At 36.2% G+C, this 16,967-nt stretch overlaps 2 protein-coding genes across 5 annotated transcripts in view; one reads left to right on the plus strand and one right to left on the minus strand.

Annotated features, from left to right (window-relative positions):
• LOC109051053 (potassium voltage-gated channel subfamily B member 2-like) overlaps positions 1-3,920 on the minus strand; it is a 96,599-nt gene extending 92,679 nt beyond the window's left edge. The window contains exons 1-2 of one of the 2 annotated variants that reach the window (XM_042714213.1): positions 3,782-3,920; positions 2,041-2,739 (exon numbers count right to left, since the gene is read on the minus strand). In XM_042714213.1, coding sequence (XP_042570147.1) covers positions 2,041-2,622 — 582 coding nt within the window. In that variant the 5' untranslated portion in view covers positions 2,623-2,739; positions 3,782-3,920. Of the gene's footprint in view, positions 1-2,040; positions 2,773-3,781 lie in introns of both variants that reach the window. The other variant, XM_042714214.1, reaches the window with a different exon arrangement.
• Positions 3,921-4,168: 248 nt separating this feature from the next.
• The window catches only part of LOC109051059 (transient receptor potential cation channel subfamily A member 1-like), a 69,677-nt gene continuing 56,878 nt past the window's right edge, over positions 4,169-16,967 (plus strand). For 2 of the 3 annotated variants that reach the window (XM_042714209.1, XM_042714210.1), the window contains exons 1-2: positions 4,169-4,307; positions 6,582-6,688. The gene's annotated coding sequence lies outside the window, so the exon portion shown is untranslated. The remainder of the gene's footprint in view (positions 4,308-6,581; positions 6,689-16,967) is intronic. The other variant, XM_042714211.1, reaches the window with a different exon arrangement.

Genomic DNA, 16,967 nt, shown 5'->3' on the forward strand with positions numbered 1-16,967 from the left:
AAAATAATAACTAAACATTCTTTTTAGGTTTTTTTTAGTGTTTAAAGTTTAATTAAAGTTTTCTCAAATGAATTTTAATGTAGTTATTTTTAATTTTTGATACATAGTATATTATAAAACTTGAATGCATTAAACATGAAAATACCACTAGATAACAATAACACTAAACTGAGAAACATAATCTTTTTTAATTATACCGGTTAGCACATTAACTTTGGTAGCCCTAAAATACTAAAACTAAACTACAAAATGAATAGAATTAAAACAAACACATCTAAATTACACTGAAAAGACAAAATGACAATAAAATAAATTTATTTAAATTAAATTATTAAATTTCCCCCATTTTTGCACAATCATTCTGTTTGGTGACTCAGAAATGACACGATCCAGCTTTAAATTGGTTTCTCTGCACCATGCACATATTTTGATATGAGGGATTTCCTCTGAATATAAAGAGGCTTCCCTCATTCAAACTGCATGAGCCTCTAAGGCAGAGATCTATGAGCAAGCTGTTGTTCATACATTTGGGAACACACACATACACTCCAAGCATGTCATTTTCTCTCTTTGTGCCTTTGCATGCTTTTTAGAAAGCCTTAACAGAGCACTGACAAACACAAATGACTCTCCCTCACTTGCCTATGAGGTAAAATCAAGCCATTACCACAGTGTTCCCAGACCACAGTGAGTGTCAGAGCTCTTATAATCCACACCCAGTGCTGGAAACAGCCGATGCCTTCTATATTACCACAATCTTCCTGCTCTTTCCATCATGAGCCTGTATCATAAATTAAGCGGGTGGAGGCAGGCTGAAATTGAATCAGCCGCAATTCCCATATAGGTGGAACAAAACAGATGACACTGCATTTGTGGTAAAAACAAAACGCACTGCAGGACGTCTAAAGCAGTTATGCTAAAAACTGTATATTTTCATTAAGTCTCACATCCATGAACTTTTGTCATACTTTAAGAGGATGTCTTATGATACGCTATATCAGACGTGAAATATAATCCTTATCTGAGCTGATCTCTATGCTGGATACTCCTCGTAAATGATCAGTTATTGAATTTCATCTGCATTCCCCCAGCCAATGGATGACTTAGAGTGCACTGTACGCCCATAGATACAGGCACACATTAGAAGCTACATGGGACATACACCCATGACATCTCTCTGCATTGTGAGCAAGTACAATGAATGATCAAATGATTGTAATTGGATAGATGTTGCATTGTGTGAGATGAAAGGAATATGGCCTTCTTACATATACAACAATAGCATTCAAAAACTCAGCAAGCACTAATTCCCATGCATTTTATGCATGATTATATTCATAAGTTTTAATGTGACATACATGGTCACTCTGACTCAACGAGCAGAGCTGCTCTTGCACACATTGCATAAGACAGCTAACTGCCAAATGGTGCCAACTGTCTGTGATCCGTAACAGCAAAACAAGCTCTTCAACCACAGACCAAAACCTTTGCAGCATCAAAACTTATCGATTTTTTTTGCATCTACTGCACATTACACTGACAAAAATGTTCTTTCCCTGCTACTGAAATTAGTATTACACCCAATTTGCCAAACAACATGTTCGCACAGCAGTTTTCCAGTAGGCATAATATGATCATTTTAGATCTTTCTGTTACAGCTGGAACAAAATAATAATAATATCCAGACACAAATACTCTGTTCCAGAACTTAGTGAGGCCATTTTAGTGAGACGCTGTAGTTGCATGATTTTAATATTGGCGATACAGCCAATGTAGAGTGTTCCAAATCGATCATTTAAGAGATTTTTCTAACAGTTAGAATGCTGTCTTAGAAGCGATGAACCTGTAGCTCACTAGGTTTTGGAACAGAGCTACTCTGAAACAACCAAAGTACTGATGAAACAGAACACACACTGAGGTTGAACTGCACCTCATTATTAATAAGTAAGTGCTTGTGTTGTTACATGAAAATGGTTATTGGTGAACTGCCGAAAACCCCTTGAGGCCCGGACTGTCACGTTGTGAACCACGGCATCTTACCTTAGCAGCAACTGAGGAACCTGGCTTCTCCAAAAGATCCCAAAGTTTCTTCCTCTTGTCTGGGCAGCAGGTGTTATCAAATTCCCCCTCTCCTTCCCTCTCTCTCAGAGTCTCTGCCTCTCTCCTCAGCTCCTCGTTCATTTGCTCTTTCTTCTGATGGTAGCGAGCCTGACAGCACGACTCCAGGTAGATTTCGTCGACGCCCCAGTAATCAAGCTCTTGCCCAAAAGACAAAGCGCACATTTCCTCCATCATGTGAAGCTTTCCAGTTCTGTAAAAATTCAAGATGGACGTGAACGCGCCAGGGTGTCTGTCAAAGAAGTACTCGTTCTCATTCAGGCAGTAGTCATCGCAAACCTCAATTAGAGACTCGTGGGTGTTACAGTCTCTGAGTTTGCCTAATCTTGTTCTGGGAAGCCGGTCCAAGGTCCGCCATAAGACCTCATGGTTGAGGCCCCCGACGTTGAGACGGACCCTCCTGGACCGGGCCTTGGTCCGGATGATCTCGATAGGCTCAGGTGGAAGCGAAGTCTCAGATATGCCTCCAGGTTTCGGAACCCCAAGTCCGGTCTTCTCTGCCATCTTGTGCAAGGAGACGGACGGCTCTTGCCAGGAAGAGGTTTAAAGATGAAAATCAACCAGAAGATAACTGGAAAAAGAAGACTATGTTGGGTCCTCCTTAGACGGGTCCCTCCATGGCTGTGAAGAAAGACAGACACCTGTTGTTTCCACCTTGAAATAAAAATGCAGTGGAAAATATTTCAGCTCATAATTAGGCTATTTAGGAAAAGTCCCTCCTGTTCTGTAAGTGTTTTGCAAAGTACATCTGGAAGCACAACTAAATACCAGCATTAGATCCGATTTACATATCCCCAGCCAAGCGTGCCCTGTATGTAAAGAAAAAAACTTAAGCTCTGGTATACTTCACCAAAGCCTAAGCTAGGAGAATAGTGGCACATCTTATTTAAACTAAACAGAATTAGTAATTAACACAAGCAATATTTTGTTGCCATATTCAATATTCATCATTGGCCTTCTATCATTTCAAGGTTATGTTCAAGAGTCTGATGTCTAATATATAAAAGATGTCATAACATGCAAATCTCCCTTTTCTTTCTTAAACAAATAAAAACAAAGCAGCAGCTTCAGAACCTCTATTTTGTTTTATGCACAAATTTAAGTATTTTAATCACATGTTCTAACATTAAAAGTACTAAAAACTGCAATATATCCTTTAAAAATTACAATCTTGGTGTAGTAGAAGTGTAGAAAAAATGACATGGATTCATTTAGAAATATTTTAGATTATAATTTGTATTTAGTACCACATGTGCTTAAAAGACAGAACACTGCAAAGATGCAACAGTTCTGTAACCCAAACATTCTCTTTCTCTCAAGTAATCATCCACATACAATAAATCATCTTATTTTCTTTTAGAAGTCAATATACCAAAGCAATAAAGTAATATAAATCCCCCAGAATATCTGCGTTTACAACCATCTGGACCACAGTGTTTCTTACATTAAGAGCTGTCAAACGCATCAGCGTCTATTAAAACCGTTATATGCGTTGCATTGACCCGCGATTGCATTTAACTTTGTAGCCTTGCTATTAAAAAATGAACCTGTTCTGAAAAACAAATCTCCTTTCACTTCATCTCAGCTGCTCCACTCAAACAAGTGACGTCCAGGCATCACGACTTGCCATAACAACGTTTATGCAACAAACTATATTTCTTACCTTTCTGAAGTAAACCACCGTTTGCATATACAAACCGCTGTGTGCGCAAACTGGAGAAAAGACGCCTGCGGGTTTCCTTTAAGATTCCTAGCTCTCAGCGGAGGCTTCAGTTATGACCGGACATGTGTTCCACATTTTGTTCAACATGAAAAGGGTGAAGAAATCGCACAGAACACCGGGAAATCTCTGTGTTTAAAAGAGCTCCCCTTTTCTCGCTAAGAGCGCTGCCTCCATCGATGGCTTGAAACGGTGAGTCTGGATGTCTGCAGATGTCGGACGCGTAAAAGCGGAGGGCGCGCGCGCACTGTGTGTGGAGCTGCAGAGTGACACTGAGCGCGTGTGTGCGTGTGTGTGTGTGTGTGTATGCGTGTGGACGGAATGGATCGTCTGAAGCACGAGCTGCATCAGAGCCTAGAGGTGAAACCTAATTGGATTGGTCTGTACAATAGCAAGGGCAGCAGCAGATCAACTTCAGCAGGAACTCTCTCACTCTCAAGAGTTCAGTGGTCCACCACAAGCATACAAGGTGAGTTGTCAGTTTTACCACATTTAGGCTTAAAATAGCCTCATCAAATAACCTTACAGTGTTACTGTAGTTATTATGAAAGTTTATGTTCCATACATTTATGAATATATAGGCGTAGAATAAAAATAATAAATATGTATTGACCACCTGTAAAATGTCTATCCCATGCTAGAGTGAAAATAATCTTATAAAATTATATTAAATACAGTTTATAAAAGCAAATTAAAAAGTATATTAAAATAAATAAATATTGACCATACTGTATTGACACTGTTTACTTTTTAATGCAATAAACTATATACTGGTTTCTCTAGTTTGCATTTCAATAAATTCCTAAATGTATAATAGACCATATGTGACTTACCCTGACCTGCAGAAAATCTCTTGTCCTGAGAACACAACTTTTCAGTAAAAAATATATACAATTATGCATAATATATATAATATATTATTTTAATAATATATAATAATTTGAACATTTATTTGTCTGAAATCATACAAATATAAAATGTAATTATTATCACATTTAATGTAATTATAAATATTTATAATATTATTCATAAAAATTATATATGGAGATTTTTAAATAACATGCCTCTTTCCTTGTAAATTGTAAGGTGATTTCTAGTTGTTTTTTTTGTTTTTGTTTTTTAACTTTAAAAATACTAATTTTAAACAATATTTTACTCTAAAAGTATAAATATTGCCCTAAATGTAATATTAATTATTGTTTATGGAGAATATTATTATAAGGTAACATATAATAACCTTTACTTCTAAAAGCATATAATATAAAGTTATAATAAGTTTTACTTCAAACTTTTATTTCTAAAAAACATTTTTAGAATATTTTACAGTAAAATGACATTTTTAAATATAATATATAATTTTGCTGTATAAGGTGACTTACTTATTTTACTGTATTCTATTTCCATTAAAGGGGTCATATGATGCAATTTCAAATCTTCCTTTCTCTTTGGAGCATTACAAGCTGTTCGTGAATAGATAAGATACCTAAAGTTGCAAAGACTAAAGTTTCAAACCAAAAGAGATATTCTTTATAAAAGTTAAGACTCATTCACGCCCCCCTAAAACACCTCGTTTAAAAAACACGCTCCCAGAAGTCTATGTCACGATGTCGGAAAATTTGCATAATGCCACCCAAATGTATACGCAAAGAAAGAAGGCATAAATTTGATTCATACTGTTGCCGCCAGCGCATGTCGTGGAGATGTGGAAAAGCGAAAATACTTTTTTGGCCTTCCAAAAGAGGAGACAACTAGAAATCAGTGGTTAAGTTGTATTTACAACACTGTTGCAGAACAGTTCAACCCAAATATTCAGATGTGTGCAGTGCATTTTATGGAGGACTGTTTCCTGATCCTCGGAGAGTAGACTACAATGCCAACTGTTCTGACACACAGTCTATAAGTACCTTTTCAAATTTAAAGAATTTGCCACTCACTATTCAAACGCGAGTTTTAAGCAGTGTAGAGTAGCGCTTGTTGTTTGTTCTTTTCTCCGATCACAAATGCAGACATGGTTTTATGTTTATGTGGCGCAATATGCAACACATAAAAAGACAGTATAAGTCATTATAATCCGTAATTATGTCCCCACTGGATGCAACAAATGCCTCATTTGTTATGGGTTTTATCGTTTTTGTCTTGTGGCGCCTGTTTTCTGACCGGGACACGCATCACAGAATGGCAAGGGGCGTAACATTTCCATCACACGCTTGAGGCATTCGGCCAATCACAAAGCACTGGATAGCTGGCCAATCAGACCACACCTCGCTTTCAGAATGATGAGCTTTGTAAAAAACAATGCGTTTCAGAAAGGCGGGGCATAGAGGAGAAACAATAATGTACAGTATGTGGAAAATAATGTGTTTTTTGAACCTTTAACCGCATAAATACATTTCATTACACCAAATACACAAAATATTGTTCTTTTTAGCAACATCATATGACCCCTTTAAAATAATAATAATATTCATAATATTTTTCAAATCTAACCCTAACCCTTGCAGTGGTGGCAGTGGGTCCTTGTTTTTATTATGTTCACCTTGGGGAGCCATGTGTAAGGCATGAAGTGTGATTTCAAAAGTATAACAATACGTGAGGATATGTAGTCACAGCAATTATTAGATATGAAGCAGCTGGATTGAGTTTCAGGCAGTGTTGAATGACCTGCCTGGGTCTGTGCTATTAAAGTTCCCCCCATAACAGTAATTAAGCCTCTAAAACTGCATCTGCTTTGTCTTTCAAATAGGGCCAAGTGAAAAAAAAGATGAAAGCATGCAATAGTTTGGAGACCATCCATCCATACGCATGAGGTGTCACAGGACTACAGGAGACACAATGGTTGAGGAACAAATGGTGCGTGCTATAAATATATTCTATGAGTATCAAAGGGGCAGTAGTTTGATTTCAATAGACATTATACTGCGGCTCACTGGCGCTGCTCCGTGAATGATACTTGAAAGGGAATAAAGGGTGACATTTACATACAGTATACATTTATTTTCAGATGTTTGACTAGTACGGCCAAAACAATTAACAAATCAAAAAACAAGTCACAAATCAAAGAAGTCACACACTGTGTTTCACCAAATGGTGTGTGTTGCAGTATGTTAGATAAATGCCTTTCACCTAAATCTTATAACATATATATTTATAATTATATACATGTTTATATTTACAATAATTTATTTAAAGTATATTTTATGTTTATTTATAAAAAATAAAAAATAAATTATATTTTATGTTTATTTATAAATAATATAAAAATAAATAAAATAATAATAATAAAAATCTTATTTAAAAAAATATTAAAAATAATACCTATGTATATCACACACTTCACCAAATGGTTAGAGAAATGTGTTTTTTTCCCCCTGACCACTGCATTTTTGTGAAGCCAAATAGTGTTGTGTGTGTGATTAATGTTCTAGCCTAAAATGATTGGTGATCAATATATCTGCATTGATGTTTCTGACTCCTGTGCATAGTCTGCTATGAGCCATAATGTGAGGGTGAAGGACAAGGTGGAAAAAATAGATGAAACAGTGACAAAGCAATAGACACAATTTAATAAGGAGTTGTAATCTACTGCCACTGCAGTTCAATATAGAAATGTGCTAGTCAGCCGCCTGTCAGTGCACCCTAACAAGTTAACATCTTGCTGCTATGCCTGTTCCTCTTGCCCACAAAATGGGACCAGCTCATACAGGTTTCTGTATATATCAAAACATTATATATATATTTGTATATTTCACAAAGAACTAAATGAACTGCTATTCCTTAATATATGTATAATTATGCATTTATTTATGTATACAATCATTTATTTATAGTATAATTACAAAAAAATTTCTAGAGCATATTATGATTTATTTTACTTTTTTATAAATGGAATGTGATGCTTTTATTTAGATTATTTATTTATATTAGAATTTATTTTATAAAATAAATACAGAATGTAATCAGAATTGTTCGTAATATTACTTATAATAATTACACCGTGATTTTTTTTTTTTTTATTTTTTTTTTTTTAATGTTAATTTTAGTTTGAGATTGTGAATATGAAAAAATGTTACTTAAAGATTGACATGCTGAATATGAAAATATGAATATGTTGACAACTAATACAAGCTAATTTATTATTACTCATGCATACAAATAACATGGTACAGTTCATGCATAATACTGAGCTAACAATAACAGTTGAACATAAATAATTACCAAAACAAGAGAGTCGCCCAAAATTTCAGAAGTGGATATGATGGATGATTTGTCCAGCAGGGTTCTAGAATGTACTAGAATATCATATATATACAGTATATATATGTTCATCAGAAAAGTCTTGCAGCTCAGTGTATATATAGTGAAGTGTTGACATTGGTATTACTGGTCTAAATAAGGCAGGCTGATTTTCTGTTTCTACAGGCACTCTGGACTCTTGTGAACGATGATTAAATGATACTGAGCTTCTGCATCTTTAATTACAAACTTTCTGCCAACATTGTGTCAAAGCACTTTGCGTTACCAAGACTACAAAACATTTTGGGAATGTAATGCATGTTTAATACTCAGTATCATGTGGGCATGTGTGTGTAGGCAGTTGCCATAGAAACACCAATCCTAGCATCATGCACAAGTAACATTTTGGCACAGCAAAAGGGTTATGCCTCAGAGCTAGAATTGCATGATGCTATCAATATATCTGATTGATTTTGAACAAACGCAAACATGAGCCCCGTAAATACATATGTATGAGTGCTCTCAGTTGATGCCTAAAAGAAAATGCAAGCATATGCAAGTGTCATGTGTGCATGTCGGTGTTGGTATGTGCATGCTCGTGTGTTCATGGGTGGGTGTTTATAGTGGGATTTAAGAAATAGTTTCAGCTTAACAGGTAGTTGCTCACACCAATACCCAGTTGTTCCATCCCATTTGCTGTAAAGTCCCCTCTAAATATACATAGCGCTGGATACTCCGTTTCTATGAAACCAAAATAAACGGCATAACATATACACAGAAATGCTAATGGCTCCATATAGACACTGTTGAAGCATTGCGGTGCTGCTAGCTTGGGAGTTTGGGCAAGACAATTGATGCTAGCAAGCTTCTGTGTTTATTCATTCTGTGTGTATATGCTTGGCATTAAGTTATCAGAGACCCAAGTGTTAGCGGGGGGAGGCGGACGGCTATAATGTAAGTGAACGTCTGCAGGAAGGAGAGGCGGGAGGGACCGCTCAGTTAAATTACAATAATAAGCGCCCAATCGATGCAGGACCCCTTGCTATAAATAGAACCAGCAGCTCTGGGTTGGATTGCGTTGTGTGTGTGTGCGTCCATAAAATAGGAGGGCTAATATGGGTCAATGATGTATACATGATAGAACCTGTGCGAACATGCATTTATTCTTAATGACTTCACACAAAAATCGATGCCCTATTGTAAATGCATTTATTCTTAGGTGATACTGTATTGTAAACCGCACTGAATGCTGAGGTAGGAAATACTGGCATTATAAATTAAGTGAGAGACCTGGAGTGATGTACTTTTTTAATTCAATGTTTAATGGATTTCTGAAGCGCATGGTGAAGGAAATGCATTAATGAAGCAGCCGTTGGACTAGCAGCCATGGTCAGGCCAGGAGGAGGGAAGAGATGGTTGATGTCAATAGGAAAAAAGCAATGGCACCCATCCATTTGTTTGCTGGTGTATTTTTAGGCTCTGAAGCAACACTCAAGTAAGCCACCATGCTGGAGAAGATTATCTTACTGAGAGAGAAATCTCAGTTCTGGGTAACAGATATGAAACACTTGACTAGTTTGAACACGTCTTCAGCTGTTTTTACTTTGCATATTTGCAGAGCACTCATAGGAATTTTTTATCTCTCCATATTTTCATTTTGGTGCATTTACACAAGGAAAAAAGTCACCCTATGAGGTTCTAGATTTATTATGGTAAAGGAAAATAGTTTCTAGAAAATATTTTATTATTTTATTTTATTTTTCCAACAAAACATCAACAGTCTAGACTATTAGATTTTTTTTTTTTTTCAAAAAAGTATAAAATGTTTAATTTCCACCACAGTATCATTTCCACCAATTCTCAAATATTTTGAAATTTTCCTACAAAAGGTCCAACAATAGACATTCTAGACATTTTTTTTTCTAAAAAGTAATAAAAACCATTTCATTTCCACCACAGTGTCATTTCCAGCACTTATCAAATTTATCTAGACATTTTTTTTTCTAAAAAGTAATAAAAACCATTTCATTTACATTATTTTTTCATTTCCAGCATTTCTGGACCATTGACATTTCCATGACGTATCAAATTATACACAGTGTGTTATAGCATTATGTGATGGTTCTCATAGTCCATTTTTTAGAATAAAATGGCCAACTATTCTGTCCTGCTAAAGTTAATATTATAATATATTTATATATCCTATCGCATTTTTTTTTTTACATAATTTCACAAAATTACAGGTTGATGGAAAAAAAAAAAAAAAAAAAAGGAAGCAAAAATTCAGTGATATACCTTGATTTCTCTTGGTTTTCTTCACACATCACACGTGTTATATTTCTTTCCAAGCTTCTTATTCACACTGTCTGCTTGGTAACCAAGTATGCTAACTATACTAAAATTTATTGAGGCAAAATTGCTTTATGTGGCAGTGGCACACAAAATAAAAACTGAAATTTTTTATTCATTATTTGTTTAGATTAAAAACAAGAACCGAAGCTGTCCATTTTCTATACTGTGATTTAAACCACATACTATGTTTAAGAAAAAAATAGATACATTTTAAAAATACTTCTGGTCAAATGGCAAGTAACCCATTTATTTTTCTGTGTTCATTTTGGACTGTTATGTGTATCTGCACAGGCGTTATGTAACAAATGTTGACAGCAAGTAAAATCGATGGGCAATATGAACCTGCTTCACATTATAATTACTGTAGCAACAAACTTATGGAGGTGATTTGTCAAACACTGAATGAGACAGGTATGCTCAACTAGCATAGTCAAACATTTGTTTCACGGTTGTAGTAACAAGGCCACACATAGAACCATCACTCGCTATCTTTCTCTCTTTCTTAAGAGTCCTCAACAATCATACACACTCATGCGTGTACACATACACATAGGCAAAGCGAGGCCCACACACAGATAGACTCTCACATGGATGTGCCCACACAAACTTTTTGTGGATACTAACAGCCCTCCTCAAATATATGATCCACTGCATTTTGCCTCTGTGTTAGACTGTTATCATCTCAGCTGCACCTCAATGAATGATTTTAATTACATCATAAACAGCTAGCATAAAACAAGCACTTTTCTTTATATTATAAAGAAAATAGACTCCCCTAATCAGACTTGTCTCTGAAAATGGGATTGTTTCTGAAACTGTACATGAAAAGGGCTGAAGGCTAAATATAAAAGAGAATGAAAATTCAGTGCAAGCCAAAAATGAATTTTAATTATATATATTTAGTATCAGGACCTCAATATGAAGTACAGAACAAGTTGATTTTTTTTTAGTGGTCATTTTTAAAAGCTGAAACGAACACTTTGTAACTAAAAACACACTTTTTAAATCTTTTCTAGCATGGACAAAATCCCATAAATTACATTTTATAAACAAAATTAATGTTCCTGCTAAAGTATAAAGTGTTGTTTGACTCTTCGACATGAAATAATAAAGCAAATATATTACTTTTATTTTGAAATGTACAGCCACATGCACACAGGCATGTATAGCTAGATAATAAATAGCACTGATTTTGTAATCTTGAAATTAAAAGAGTAAGATTAAATTAAAGAAATGAAATTAAAGAGAATAGAGAATGCCATGCAAAATATCACAAATGTCAACTTAAAAGTTAATGAGAGATGAAGAAAAAGAGTTGTTTAACACTGTAAAGCTGCTTTGACACAATCTGTATTGTATAAAGCACTATATAAATAAAGTAGGAGTGTAATTTAAACTGAAGTGTGAGTGTAAAGTCTTATTGCGAGTTTAACAATTCACAATAAAAAGCTGCGGTAACACTTTCTTTGAAGGCCGTATTTATAATACATCATAAGAGTATTCGTAAGGCATTAAAATGAATGAATAATGCATTATAAAAAAACTTGCATAACATGTTGTATAATCTCATAAATAATCATAAGAACAGTTTTAATATATTATAATACTTATTTATTTGTGTTTATAGCATTTAAGAGTATGATGATTTATAACAGACAATGAACATGTTGCATCCACTTGAGTTACAATGAATTATATGTCCCATCGATATGTGTTATAAGTCTTATATCTTGCCATTGTTTACGATCTGCACATTAACTTAGTACATCTTAGTGTTTTTACTGTAAAATGACAAATACAAAGTCTTCATGAAAACATCCAAAAGGCTTTATAATGTGGTTTTATAATTTATATAGTAAGTGGTCTTTGTCTGCTTTAAGTAGAGTAACTTCACTTTACTTAAAGCAGACAAAGACCACTTATAAATAATAATAATAATAATAATAATAATAATAATAATAATAATAATAATAATAATATTTTTTTCTCAAACAACCATAAAGATATCAGTTTTTGAACCACTGATGGCAGATGGACTATTCTGACAATGTCTTTCATACTTTTCTGGACCTTGACAGTGTAACTTACTTGGCAGTCTATGGGACAGTAACAGGCCTCCCGGTTTTCATCCGAAATATCTTAAATTGTGTTCCGAAGACAAACGAAGCTTTTACCGGTTTGGAACGACATGGGAGTAAGTGATTAATGACAAAATTTTCATTTTGGGGCGGAGTATCCCTTTAACTGACTATTAGCAACTTTGCAAGTACGTCAACTTATTCTACCAACCCTAACCTAACCTAAGTTTACTAATACTCTAAATGAGAGTTAGTTGGCATGTAGTTGCAAAGTTGCTTTTAGTCAATAGACTAAGGGGACCATCAAAATAAAATTTAATGTAATTTAAATAAGAATTATTATTATTATTTTTTTTTGAAAGTATTACAACTGATCTTAAACTAGCACACAGAAAAATTAACATTAACCTCACAGGGAACACTTAGGAACACTCAACCACTCCTAGCCTCTCACAAAATGTAAGATACTGTGCAGATTTTAAAAAAGTAATGTCATGATCTGAGATAATCCATTTTAAATTAAGTGGATTTAATATGATATTAATTGTGTGTTATAAATAATCATACTTTTAAATGTTATAACCACAAATGCTTAAATATTACAATGTATCATGATTGCTGTTATGATTATTTATGAGATGATACAACATATTATGTAAGTTTTTTTTATAATGCATTTTGCATTTATTATAATGCCTTAAGAAACCCGTATAGTGTATTATAAATATGTGCTTCATAGAAAGTGTTACCTAAGTTGCTATTAATATTTTTTTTATTCCTTGGCAGAAACAAACTTGCATCTATGAAAGCTTACTGCTGCCAGTAAAAAAAAAAAAAAAAAGCAATTGCAACTTTTCTTCTCACAACTATGAATTGTTGCGTGATGAAACTCTGAATTGCAAAATAATAATGAATAAAAAAAAAATCACGATTCTCAAAAAAAAAGTTATGTTATTTTGTGAGATGTTAACTTGCAGTTGCGATGTATAAACTCAATAAAAGTCACAATAAAACATTGCAATTACCTTTTGTTTCTTATTCCTTGGCAGAAACTATTTTGTTTCTATGAAAGCTTATTTCTGGCATGTAATATAAAAATAAAAAGGTAATTGTAACTTTATTTTTAAACAGTTTTTGCAATTCTGAGTTAATATCTCACAATTCAGACTTTAAATAAGAATTGATTTGAGATATAAACTCAGAATTGTGTGATATAAACTCACAATTTGCAATAAAAAGTTTTAATTACTGTACCTTTTTTATCTTTATTCAGTGGCATAAGCTTCCATAGTTAGCAGACTGTTATTTGTCTGTGTACTTGCAGATCATATTACACTGAAAGCACAGTTACAGACGTTATCTTGTTTCCCTTACTATAGGTCCTCTCAGGTCTCCATGCTATGTATTATGCCATTCACTTTGCTCTTTTTTGTATCCTTGGATGAATGTAAGTTTATTTATGCATTCGTGTATTCATGCTCTGCTGTGCTTCAGAAATTTCTCTGTACTCATCAAAACCTCAGACCATAAAAAAATTTAACTTCCACTTCACTATAAACACAAATCATCAGGGTCCAGTTTCTTTGAAAGGCACCTACCTGGTTAGGTCAGTCTTAGCCGGGCAGCAAAACGTCATCGGTCTGGTTTCTGATGAACGAGGGCTCGTTGTTTACGGTTTGCCAGCAGATCGGTGTCATATCGCAGCGATGGAGAACTTCCTGACATTCTGCCATCCCTCTGTGGCACTTTGCTGGCAGTCTTCATTTGTGCAGACAGCCAAGGCTATGCCCTACAGTATCTGGGAAAAGGTCAGACAGAGAGTCTTATTTGTGCCATTATTGTGGTTGACAAAAGCTTTTTATGCTACAAATGGATGGGAGAATAAGTGCATCTAATCTTCTTATCTAATTTGAAAAGTCCTCAAGTTTGATACATTTGTTTACTAATAACATTACTGTGGCCGAGTCTGATGATGATGAGGGTGAAAATGGCTTGTGTGGGTTAGACAGTTCATCATAAAGTGGTATAGGTTAATCAGGTTCTGGATTCTAGCTCAAAATTGGCATTGCATCATACCTAAGGCCTTTAATTACTTCAAGTAAGAGGATATGTAACGGATTATGTACAGGGATAATGACTGCCTTCTTGCATCACCCTGAAGAGATTTTATTTTGAAATGATGACTGGCTGACTGTATATTATTCCTGCTTAATACACAGCTGGCACTAAATATATATGTTTACATGAGATTTTATCATTTTACCTGTAAAACTTTGAGGAAAATACTGTAGTCTGTTACAACATATAAAAAAGGCCTAGCAACAAGACAAACACTGCAACAATATTACAGTACTAACAATATTTGAATACTAAAATATTAGTGTTAATAATATCAGTATTTTTAATAATAAAAGTCCTTTGAGGTCATTGTCACTACAATCCATAATGGAGACGCAAGATGGCACAACACCTGTGCATTTCTGCGGACTGATATACAGTGTTGCTATTTGGCAACTCGAGACTGTCAGCCTGCTGGATCATAGTCAGAACTGTCTCACAGTTGTCCTGGCTTGTCTTGAGCACGATCATTGAGCAGAAGCATTCGCTTTTTGCAAATTACGGTGCATTTTTGTTAACTACTTTATTCAGGGGCTGCATTGACCATGATCAGAGTTGCATGAAAGCACATTTATAATGTTACATCAAAACTTTTTGGGGAAACCACTTAAAGAATTGTTCTGTACGATTCAGTTCAAACTTAATACTGTTCCTGGCAAAATACTGTTCAAGAGTATTTGTGTCAGGTTTTTAAAACAAAATTGCTACTTTTAATCAGCAAGGATGCATTAATTTGATCTAATTAGTTTGTTTTGAATGGTCAATTTATACTGATTTTTATTTTATTCTTTTCATTTAGAAATGTTTGATTTTTTGTTGATCACACCGACGTCAGTCAGGGTGGAGGGACCGAATTTGCCATTTCTCTTCAGTTCGAGACCAATCCACTTTGAGTGTAACTAAAGCCAATCGAGCCAATGGACATTGGCATGCGGATTTCGCATCTGGCTGCCACACCCCGCAGCACTGGTATAAGAGGCAGCAGGTGCACCGCATTCATTCATCTTTTCGCTTCGGAGCAGCGCGGTAGTGCATCACTACTGCTCTCTACTTGTTGTTGAGGGGGTGGTGAGGTGTTGTCATTACGGCACAGCAGTGGTGGTCACGGTCTCACAGCGGAGAGAAAATGACGGCTATAATTTCCTGCAGCCAGCCGACACCAGGAGTGTGCTCATGGGGAATCCAGCCACACCAGGAGTGTGCGATGGCCAAAGCCACACCAGGGAGCAACACAGGTGATCGTGTCTTTTTAAAAATGTCTTATCACCTGTGCATTTCTGGGTGCGGTTGCTATTTGGCGCCTCGAGACTGTCACGATCACTGTCTCACATGTCTGGGCATTGAGCATGCTGAGCAAGCATTCGTGGACGGTGCATGTTCTCTTTGTGGGGACTTGACCATCTCAGAGTTGCATGAAAGACTCTGTTACATCAAACGTGGTGGGGTCCCTCTGCCTGTGCTGCGATTCAGTGTTCGTCCTGGCAATCAGGGCGGCACTGCATCCGGTGGAGTCAGAGGTGATTTGAGGATCATGGTGACGGCTTCCCCAGAGGGAGTTAATCACCCCTCAAACAGGGTGGAGGGAGCTGGCCATTTCCTTCAGTTCGCCCCCTCAAGACCAGATGTTGATCACTGCATCAGAGGGCTCTCTCTCTCTCTCTCTCTCTCTCTCTCTACGGGGATGACAACCTGGCTGCATTACCCCCTTTGGGTGTGGCAGCGTTGTCTGAGCCAGACCCAGAGATGATGGCTATAATTTCCTGGGCCGCCGAGAATGTAGGGCTCATGGGGAATCCTCCACCGCATCCTGATCCTTCGAGGCTGGATGAATGGTTTCTCGGTGGAGGTGCATCAGGAGCTCACAAGATCGTTTAAGGCACCTTTTACTGCCCAAAACAAGTCTTGTACCTCCTCCACTCTCACCACCCTCGATGGTGAAGCAACTTTGGGGTACGCGGGCATTCCCTCGGTGGAGCGTTGTTTGGGCATGTGTGTATGTGCAAAATATGTCCAACAGCTGCTACCACTCTGTTGGGTGACCTGTGTCTCCCCTTGCGGGCCTATAAGAATACATCAGGCTTAACTGGCAGTGCTTACAGAGCTTGTGGGGAGGTGGCTTCTGTCCTCCACACCATGGCGTTACTGCAGGTCCATCAGGCCAAAGCCCTGAGAGGCCTGCACAAGGGTGGCTATGACCTGGCAGTTCTACATGAACAAAGGTGACCACACAGTCTCTTGGTCATGCGATGTCCTCGCTAGTGGTCCAGGAGCGCCATCTCTGGCTGTGTCTGGCTGACATGAAGGAGCATGATAGGGTGCAGTTCCTGAATGCTTGAACTGTATGATAC

Source organism: Cyprinus carpio, chromosome A24, assembly GCF_018340385.1.
Source record: "Cyprinus carpio isolate SPL01 chromosome A24, ASM1834038v1, whole genome shotgun sequence".
Taxonomy (NCBI): domain Eukaryota; kingdom Metazoa; phylum Chordata; class Actinopteri; order Cypriniformes; family Cyprinidae; genus Cyprinus; species Cyprinus carpio.